Below are 10,778 nucleotides of genomic sequence, written 5' to 3'. Positions count from 1 at the left end.
CTGTAATTGACCTGATTTTTCAAGTCTTTGTTGAAGTACCGATACTTGCTAGCTTCCATGCATTTTGTTTTATTTTTTATTTTTTATGTTGGACAAGATAAACTGCATCTCAGAATGGTTTCCAAAGACACTACTCTTGAATATTTTTCCCTTTACAGAATGTCTTTCATGTGTAATACTTTTAAATTGCTAGTAGATGGACTTATTTTTACTTTTTTGTTGAAGAAACCCAAAATGCCATGAGGCCCACATATTAAAACATAATTAAGCCACAGAATGCTGAATAGTGAATGGTTATATTTTTTTATAAACCTCGGATAGAGACCTTTCAATAACCAATAAAATATATATCATAAAAAAATATATATCATAAAAAAAAATCCAAAATGCATGAGGGACAAAATCAAACCCATGAAGAATAAACTATGTAAACCTATAATCTGAGAGACCCGATCTCTGTTTATAATGAAAAAGGAGACAAAAGGTAGTTTGATTTACTAGTATTTTTCTTGTTTAATTCTTGTTTGGGGAAAGGGTGGGGGTTAGCCATTGATGGCAAAGGTAGTTTGGGTGAAAGGAAAAGAAAAAGTAAATGGAAGAGAAGAAGAGGATAGTGACATGCGCCGACTAGCTTACTTTATCCCATTCTTCCTTCTTTCACTAAAACTGCCCTTTAGCAGCATTTGTTGTACACACACATGTCCATCTTCCCCACCTTCATTCCCTAATTCATACACATTTTGTGACATCATTGCACTATGCACACTACTTCAATTCAATTCTTCAAAGCTAATTCAATTCCCTTACGGTCCTCTCAAGTAATTTCAAACCTCTCCCTAGACACTTACAATGACATGAAATGATTAATACATCCTTCCTCCAAAAATAATAGTCATTTTATATTATTTTATACAAACAAAAAAAATAACAGATAGATAAAAAAAATAATTTACAAAATTAATCTTACATTATAATTAATTAATTTATAGATTTTATAATTCATTATTAATTTATAAGTGGTAAAATTAAAAAAAAATAATGTTATATTAAAAGATTAAAATAACAATTATATTAAGACAATTTTTTTATAGTATAATAATTATAATGGGTGAGAGGAATTTTTTAATTAATTTAATATTGGATACTGAATTCCACATAGCAATCGAGAGAGAGAAAAAGCATTTCTTGTTTTGATTGGTACTGTAAAAAACTAAGAGTTTCCGTTTAGGGAAAGGTCATCATGGTATGGAACCACATCATCACATAGGGAACAGGCAAAATATCTAATGCTGGGAAACACCAAAACTAACCATTTTGAATCAATTGGACAAGGAAATAAAGAGTTGAGTTTTCCACCTATCAATCCATGGATTGCTACACTATTTATATACTATGTTGCAATTTGCAATGCATTCATCTCTCTCGCATTGCATTCTCTGTCCTCTTTGTTCTGTTCAACAGTTCTATCTGAAAAAGACTTCAAATTCGTAGCACGTTGAATGTCCCTGATTCTGACATCATTTCTGGGTCTTCCCTTTCACATTCTACTCCTATAGTCGCATTTATATTATTATGCTTACGTAATCGTATACATGATTGTCTCTTGTTCGTATATGTTTTTGGTCTTCTATCATCACGTACCAAAAGCAGGAGCATTAAATACATGATATGTGTGTGTGTGAAAATTAGGAAGAAGGTTGAACTGGTAATTTTATTCTATGATGTCAATATAAAAAAACTGCACCGACAAATTGGTGTATAAGGCAGTTAGCACATTGACAACATTTGAAGCATTCAATTACTTGATAGGGTTCATGGTTTTAAACATAGGTCCGCAACTGCAATTGTGATAGCAAAATTAAGGTATTTTGATTAGTTGTAAACGTATTATGATCGCAATTGCAACCGCATCAACGGTATTTTCCTATAATGTAAAGATTTTCTGATTTTCTGATAATATGATTTTTAGATTTCAAACTAAAATGTTCTGTAAGATTATTACATTGATCTTAATTTTTTTATATATGTAAAGTATAATTAACACATACTAGTACAGTCAAACTTATTGAGAATTTTTTGATAATTAAATAGTAGTATATGTTTTAGTCTCACTGATCTATGATTCGACGTGGTAGTGTGTTTCCAAGAAAGAACATAACATAAACGTAAAGGCTACGGGGGCATGTATATACCCAGGAAAATGCATGGATGTTATAATATTTTTTTATCAGAGCCACATGCTAATGTATCTAGAGAAAACAGCAGAGGAAATTTTAGTTTATAGGAAATCATATTCAGTCAAACTAATTTAAACAAGAACTGTGCTCATTGGCTGTCAAACTCTTAAGGTGAAGAATGAAGACCATCCAAGAGCAAAATTTAACTGCCAGTTAATCATGAGACCGATAATATACAACATTATGAAAATTTGGCATCTATAATTAATTGAAGATTCAATGTTACCTTCTGATTGTGATTTGTGGCTTTTTATTTCTATCACTTGACCATTGCTCCAAATTGGTTTTCTAGGCACCTTGGATCGACCATTCAATGGCTAGATTAATATATCAAGCTACAAGATAGAGCTAGCTATATCCAACTTTAACGCCAAATTACTAAATTAAAGCACACAAAATGATTGAGTCCTTAATTGAAATGTAGAATTAACATATATATAATATAAAACTGCAGCTTCAACTGGTTCCCAAATTAGTGCAAGAAATTTAAACAAATACAAAGTTGCAAATTACTTGCAGTGCTGAACATACATTAATTAGTTTGATAAAATTGCACCTGGCTAGAAATTAATGCCCGAGGCGAAGCTCCAAATCTAACTTCTCCTCTTGGTGTTTAAGCAACCCTATTCCTAACTCCAACGTAATGTTTTGCTCATTATTCTTAAAACCCTTGTGCTCCTCCTCCTCCACCACACAGCCCTTCATTTCCTCATCAGCAATGAAATCACTCCTTGTATTCATACTCATCATCTTAATTTCGCTTTGAGGAATCAAAAGAGGAAATTGATGAGAAGGGGTGAGTCTTGGTTTCTTGTCTCCACTGGTAGAAGCTGGGGAGGGTGAAGAAGACAAAGTGAGACAAGGGCTACAAAGTGGAGAAGGATGTGCATAGTTCAAAGGCTCATCAGGCAAAGGAGATGGTGAAGAAGAAGAGGGTGGTGGAAGAAGAGTTGGGTTATTATTAGGGTTAGGTTTAGGGCATTCGGAAACCCACGAAGATAAGGATGATCTCAATCTTGCCCTATCCCTTCTGTGAACATTCATGTGTCCACCCAATGCTTGAGCAGACCTAAACTCTCTCTTGCAAAAGCTACAAGCATAGTTTCTAGCAGGCCATGGAGTTCCCCATGAATGCTCCTCAAAACCAAAGCTATCCTCTCTCTGTGGAGTAGTACTGTTTCTGTTCAGATAGTTTCCTTCCATGGAGCTTTCTTTATCTAATGTAATTTTCAGTCCAAATCTGCAACCTGAAGAGAGAAGAATTAAAAGAGAACTATATATTAATTATTTTAAAAAGAAGAAGAAAAAAAATTAAAAAACATTTGACTTTGTTCCCATAGAATAAGTAATTATTAAGACTTACGGATCTCTTACAAGAGAGCTTTGGAGACTTCACAGTTGAGAGAGTGAGAGAAAGTGATCCAAGAATAATGGGTTCAGATTGAAGCTTAACATCATGTGTACTCTGGAGGCAGAAAGTGAAGATCTCTATCTGCAGGTGTACTTCATCTGCTGCCACTGGCTGCAGCTACTGTTTTTGGATATTGCTTAACAAATAAAATGGAGGAACTGTGTGAAAGTGGTATTTCCCTTTTGCCTGATCCTGGAAAGCTCTGGCATATGGCAGGTAATGCCTCATACTATTGCACTCGAGTGACTTTGAACAGAAATTGAGTATTTTGACTTCAAAAGAATAAAGGTGATTAATTACTAGCAAATTAATAATCACTAGCAAAATATCTCTTCCACACATTTTCTTCACCATAACATAAATTTCAAAGGTGATTAATTAATATGAAATAATTTGTACAAGTAATAACATTATTAAAAAACAAAATAAATTTTCATCATCAAAAGTAATTGAAGCACCGCCAAAAAACCCTGGTATCCGAAATTCATTGAAATGTTTCTTCAATGTCAAGGGTTTAAACTTTCAAAATAGTACTTGGAATAAGGAACACAAGTACTTCAAGTGAAGATTAATATTTCATTATAAAGAGTATCTAAAAATATCTTATACACATATTAAATGAGTTAAGTAACATGATATGGTCTTATTAGAAGAGAAAGACATAATTTTTAGAGTGTAATTATTATGAATTATCGTAAAATAATTTTATATTATATTATTACCTTCCGTCTTATCTTATGTATAAGAAAAAAGATAACATTGTTTTGTAATTATAAGAAATATATGATTATTTTATTATTAAATTTATTTTTTATTCCTAATTAATTGTGAGATATTAATAATTACACTCATTCTTTTATGAGAGTATGTGTATTTATTGAACAATCAATAAAAAAATATATACTCATTAGTTAAAAAATTATCTTTTAAAAAATAATATATTTTAAGTCATTAATGTAATGGATAGTATTGGAATAAAATTAAAATTTATAAAAAAATTAGTTAATCTAATCACTTTTATCGATATTAAATATGAATTAGGTAAATGTTTTTTATATATAGAACCAAAGATAATATATAATTACAAATTAATGTGAATATAACTTTATAGGTAATTATTATCAAAATAAAAAAATATTATACATAATAATTTATAATTAGATGATAATGTAAAATTATTTTTAATTTTACTAACCTGCATAATTTTTTCTCTAATTTTTATCAAATTTAATTATTGAGTCCTACAAACTAATCATAGTGAGTTTATTTTATGAAAATTGAGTGTATGTCATGTTGACCCAAATTCATTTATTATTTGCAATTTTTTTTTATAAAAATCAAAATGGTATGATAAATTTAACAGGCCTGGGAGAATTTTTGCCTCTTTATTGTTTAAATGAAAAGAAGATAAACAATACAGTGTTATTTTCTTCAAAAGCCACACATCTCAATATTTTTAAATCTTCTTCTATTTATCTATATATTAAATCTACAATATTTTTATAATTTTAAAATTATTTTACTTTTTTCAAATAAAATAAAATAAAATATATAGCATACTTTTAAAAATATAAATAAATGTTAACTGTAATATTTTATATTTATAAATGATTAATGTGTCATAGAGTTTTAAAATATAGATAAATGTCATAGGATTTAATTTATCATATATATTATAACTTACTTTTAGTATAGAAAGATTCATTTTAAGAATGTTTGGGATTTCAATTTTTTAGCTGACGCATTTAATTAACTACCAAGGGTTATCCCACACCACCAGGGGTCCATATACTCGGCGGTTAATAGTACAATTTCTTGACTGAATAAATATTATTTTATCTAACATGATATTATATTTATGTTGAGTTTATTTATCTTAAATTTATATTGTAAAATATACCTTAATCATAGTTATATATATATATATATATATATATATATATATATATATATATATATATATATATATTACTTTAATTCTATGGCAATTATATATAATGTTAATATTAATATATTATGCCAATAAATCAAGTTGATTCGACTTTATCTCAGATGTACATCAAGTCTTAATAGGATTAAGTGTGAGTTCACAAAACTAACCTACCAAAATTCTTAACAAAATAGACACACAATTAAGTAATAAACTCGTTCAAATCAATCCCCCAGACACTCTTAATTTTTTTTTCCAATAGTGATAATTAGAACTGAATCTAAGTTTCGTGCATTCTACCTAAATCTCACTACTAAATCGACCTTAATGGGCTTAGGACACAATTGAATTGGTTATTTCAAATATAATTTAATTATTTGGATATATTATTGCTGGGATAGGCTAGAATTTGTGGCTTCTAATAGTCTTACGTATGATTGGCGGATGCACTTTGCTGCTGGTTGAACTGCCCCCACAATTTATATATATATATATATAATATTTATTTTTGCCCCCACAAAACATTTTTTTTAAAATCAATGTAAAAGATTATAAGAGATAATAAATTGGTATCAATTTTATCACTTCACACTTTCAATTTTTATAGTATTGATAGTAAAAAAATATACAATATTTTAAAATATGAAAATGTATAAAGGATAATTATAATTTGTAAAAACATAGATATTTTAAATTTTTTTTACTTACCCATTATGTATTTTGTAAAAAATTGTAATATTTTTTCGATGAAAATATTATAGTTTTTCCCCACTAGAAACAATTTTTGGATCCGCCACTTATGGGTAGTGTGATGTTTTGAATTTAAAGATATCTCAGGCTTCTTTTTTTTTAAAAAATCAATTGTGTATATTCTACCTTATATTTGTTCAAATTTATAGTATTGGTTTTAACAAGCTAACATTTAGTTCTTCTAAATTAAGAAATAAAATTGATATAATTATATTATTTAATAAAAAATAATTCAGAAAATGTAATTGTATATTCTTATAATTTAAATACTAATAATCTTAGATGACGGATAAAAGAAAATAAAATAAGTAATAATATTTTATTTTATTATATTCTCTAATTCATACCGTAGAATAATAATTAGTAAGCACCCCGTCCGTTGTATCTGCGTTAACATGACAGTATGCCAAACACTTATAATCAATTGAAAGGTGCTACTCAACCATTTTTCACCCCATATTTCATTCTGTAAGTGATTCTTTTTAGTAATGACATTGACACCACTTGTATGGTCATACTTTTACTAATTATTTTTATCTTACTGTATTTGCCACTTTTGAACTCATGACATGAGCTGCACTTCTTTTCTTTTTTTTTCATAAAAAAAATCTTTTGGTTATTAGCCTAGAAAAACTATGGGTGTTACTTGGTATACCCAACATTTTTTGCCGAGGCAGGGTGAAATGACAAAAATACCCTTCACCATAATAATATAAATACAACAAAAGTTTTCATCCGTACAACGCTTCTTCATTCTTCTTTCTCTTCCTACGACGCTTCTTCTTCCTCTTCCTCTTCCTCTTCCTACGGTGTTGTTTCTTCCTGTCATTGTTCCTATTCGCGGTTGGTGTTTGTGGTTCTTCCTCTGCCACGTATCCTTCGTCTTCCTCTATGGTTCGTGTTGGTCTTCGTAGTAGTTCTTCTTCTCCTTGGTTGGATAATCTTCTTCGAGGTAAGTGGTCCATTCTCCTTCATAGCAATTTTTCCTCTGTGTTGAGTGATTATTTGTTATTATGATGTTGTTGCTTGATTGTATTGTTTTATGTTATTGGTTTTTGGTGTTTGTTGTTGTTGGTGTTGTTTTTTTTAAGCTTTGCCGAAAAAAATGGTCCGTTGTCGAAAAAAATTCATACGGATTGATGATCCGTATAATCCATATGGATCACCGATCCGTATGATTCATACGGATTATCAATCCGTATGAACCATACGGATTGATAATCCGTATAAACCATACGGATCAGTAATTCGTATGGGTCATATGGATTGATGATCCGTATGACCCATATGGATCATCGATCAGTATGGTTCATACGGATTGGTAATACGTATGAGTCATACCCATCAGTAATCCGTATGGTTCATACGGATTACCAATCCGTACTTTTAAAAAAAAATTCCTTTTATTTTTGGTAAAAAAAAAATTAGTTATTATTAAAACTAATTATTGTTTTTATAGTTGGTAAATTTTTGTTAATGTTTTTTAAAAAGTTTATTTTGTGTTGTGGCCATAAGGAGTATGGTATTTTTTTAAATTTTTTTTTATTAATTCAATATAAAAAACTGAATTTTTTTTACAATTTTTACATACAATGATCCGTATGGTTCATATGGATTGTGAATCCGTATGCACCAACTGTATGGTATTTTTAAAAAAAAATTATTGCAATTTTTTTTAAAAAAATTATTAATTAAAAATAATAATCTGGAAACTAAGTTTAAAATTATTTTTTTTGTTGCAATTTTTTTTTAAAATTCTTGTGACTTATTTTTTAAATTTTTTAAATGTTGTTATGTATGGTAAAAAAATTTGCTGTATTTTATTAAAATTTAATTAGTGTTTTGGCCATATGGATTAGTGATCTATATGGTTCATACGGATCACTGATCCGTATGATTTTTTTTTTCTAAAAAATTAAATAGTGTTATGTTTGTTGAAAAATTTTGTAGTTATTATTTTAATTTTTTTTATTTTTAGTGATTTTGTTAAAAAAATTAATGTAGTTATTTTTTAGTGTATGAATCATACGGATCAATGATCCGTATGGTTTTTTTGTAATTTTTTTAAATTGAAAATAATATAGTATAGATACCTTACGGACCTTTCGGATTGTCGACCAAAATTTCAAATATATTTTAGAATGTCAGGTTCTGTTCCATCGCCATCACGATTATGCACGCTCAACGAGGAACTAGATATGGTTCTTACGACTCTGCCTAGTAAGAATGTTTACCTTTCATATTGATACGTTTATTTACATATGTGACATGTTTGTAGTTAGCTTGAATGTTAATTATGTTTGAATGCCAATTTTGTTATATCATGCTTGAATGTTAATTATGTCAGAATTAACAAATGAAGAGTACGGACAATGCTACGAAATGGCCAAGATCATGCTGAAGGCGGCGGTTCCACCAGATACTATTTTAAACATCGTTAACGTAAAAGACTAGGTCATCTTCATTTTGATTTAATTAACATATCATTATTTTGTTATTTTGTGTAACTAACCAACCTTATTTTGTTATATCAAATGTAGATTTACGGTGAAATTAGTATGTCATTTGCTGTGAGATGAAAAGACGTATTTGATCGCTTATGGCATTTCATTGACAAGGATGGAAATTTCCATACCGTTGTCTACAATCAAGATTTGGACAAACCAACCATTGTAGCAAGGTGGATAGCACTAAGAGATTTTTATCACCTGACCAGAGATCATCAAGTGTAGTTAACTCATTATGGTAAGAGTGTATTCTTTCTCACTATATTCAAGAGCAGTAGCCTGCCAAAATCATTTCCAAGATGACACTCATTATACCATCAAGTGTCAAATTCTGTCACTTTCAAGGTGTATCTCACTCTGCAGAAAGTTACCTATAGTAGCCTGGTAAGCAACTTTCCAATTTAGTTGTCAACAATTGTTTATCTTTCAAGTTTTAAATTTCATAAATTGCTGACATAACATTATTTTTAATATCAGGACGTTCTAAGTACCATGTATTATTTTCTTAAAGACAAAGGCTGAACTCATTTGCTTTTGGAGGACGTTGCAAAATGTCGGCTTGTGTTCAATCACTGGAGAAAGACACTTAAAATTGGAGCTGAATGAAAAATATTTTTGTGAAACACTATCCTTGAAAGCTGGCATGGAAATTGTCTTTGAATTCATTGATCCGACTGTTAACCATGTGTTATTTTAGCCATGTTTATGAACATTATTATGACTTGAAACATTGAACATTTTAACTATTAGGAACATTATTATGACTTATGAACATTATCCCTTTGTTAGTTATATAATAGTTGTTTTATTATGTGTTGATCATAAAATTTTTTCAATCATGTTTTTATATATAATAGTTGTTTTATCATGTCTAATATTATCTCTTTGTTAGTTACCAGTTAGCTACAAACAATATCTTTTAGTAATTAATTTGGTCATGTTTTTTAATTAATCACTAAATTAAAATTTAAGCAATCTAATTTTAAAAAAGTTTATATATATTATAATTTTTTTAACAATCTAATTACTAAATACATTTTTTTGTACCACTATAAAATAATATCACAAAATCAATATTTTTGTTTATACCACAATATCACAAAATTAATATTTTTATCATTGCTAAATTTTTGTTATTTGCAGATTTTTGTTATTACAAAAAAATTATTTTTAAAATAATCACAATTTTAAAAAAAATTTACGTACATACGGATCAACGATATATATGATCCATACGGATTGCTGATCCGTATGAACCATACGGATTGCCAATCCGTATGGATCATACAGATTGTTGATCTATATGTACATATCATTTTTTTTTTGCTTACCTCTCCTTTTCCGATGATAAAAATCGACCAAAATTCACCGTATACTCCTCACAAGCGCACGTACACCACAGAAGATCAAATACGCTTCCAAACTAACCTTAACAGAAGCAACTTACACTAAGTGACAAAAATTTTGTGGAAAAAAATAGCACTGCAGAAATGAAAAACTCAACATGCTATTTATAACCAAAAATGCTATAAGGGTATTTTTAACATTTTGGAAAATTGTGGATGCTCCAAGCAATTCCCAAAAACTAAACCACGGTTCATTGTTTACCCAAGAAAAATTGTTAGTGAAAAAAGTGACAAAAAAGTGGGAGGAAAGAAAAAATGCAAAATGCAAGACAATCATGGTTTGTATGTGTAACAACTTTTGACAAAATAATGGACATTTATTAACTTTTTAGCGGGAGAATAATTCCAACTATTTTATTTTATCTAATAAGTATCCTTAAATTTAGTTAGATTTAGAGTCATTGTTATATTAGTGGGTTCGATTCAAATCTCGTTACCGATATGAGTATTTTATTGATGGATAATATGTGAATATGTTTGTAATCATTCTTTGAATCTTGAGGTATGTACTCACTAGTGAACTCCCAATATAAGATT

The 10,778-nt window shown here is 29.0% G+C and overlaps 1 protein-coding gene across 1 annotated transcript; it reads right to left on the bottom strand.

Moving 5' to 3' along the window:
• Positions 1-2,675: 2,675 nt before the first annotated feature.
• On the bottom strand, positions 2,676-3,858 carry LOC114380954 (transcriptional regulator SUPERMAN-like). Its single transcript, XM_028340095.1, has 2 exons — positions 3,601-3,858; positions 2,676-3,484 (listed from the first exon to the last, which is right to left on the bottom strand). The coding sequence occupies exon 2, from the start codon at positions 3,438-3,440 to the stop codon at positions 2,805-2,807; it is 636 nt and encodes a 211-aa protein (XP_028195896.1). The 5' UTR covers positions 3,441-3,484; positions 3,601-3,858; the 3' UTR covers positions 2,676-2,804.
• Between the last annotated feature and the right edge of the window lie 6,920 nt (positions 3,859-10,778).

Source organism: Glycine soja, chromosome 13, assembly GCF_004193775.1.
Source record: "Glycine soja cultivar W05 chromosome 13, ASM419377v2, whole genome shotgun sequence".
NCBI classification, from domain to species: Eukaryota; Viridiplantae; Streptophyta; class Magnoliopsida; order Fabales; family Fabaceae; genus Glycine; species Glycine soja.
This window is presented reverse-complemented; position numbering and strand designations above follow the sequence as displayed.

Bases quoted from the DNA above. Each gene is read 5' to 3' on its own strand.
- LOC114380954 (XM_028340095.1), bottom strand. From the start codon at position 3,440: ATGGAAGGAAACTATCTGAACAGAAACAGTACTACTCCACAGAGAGAG.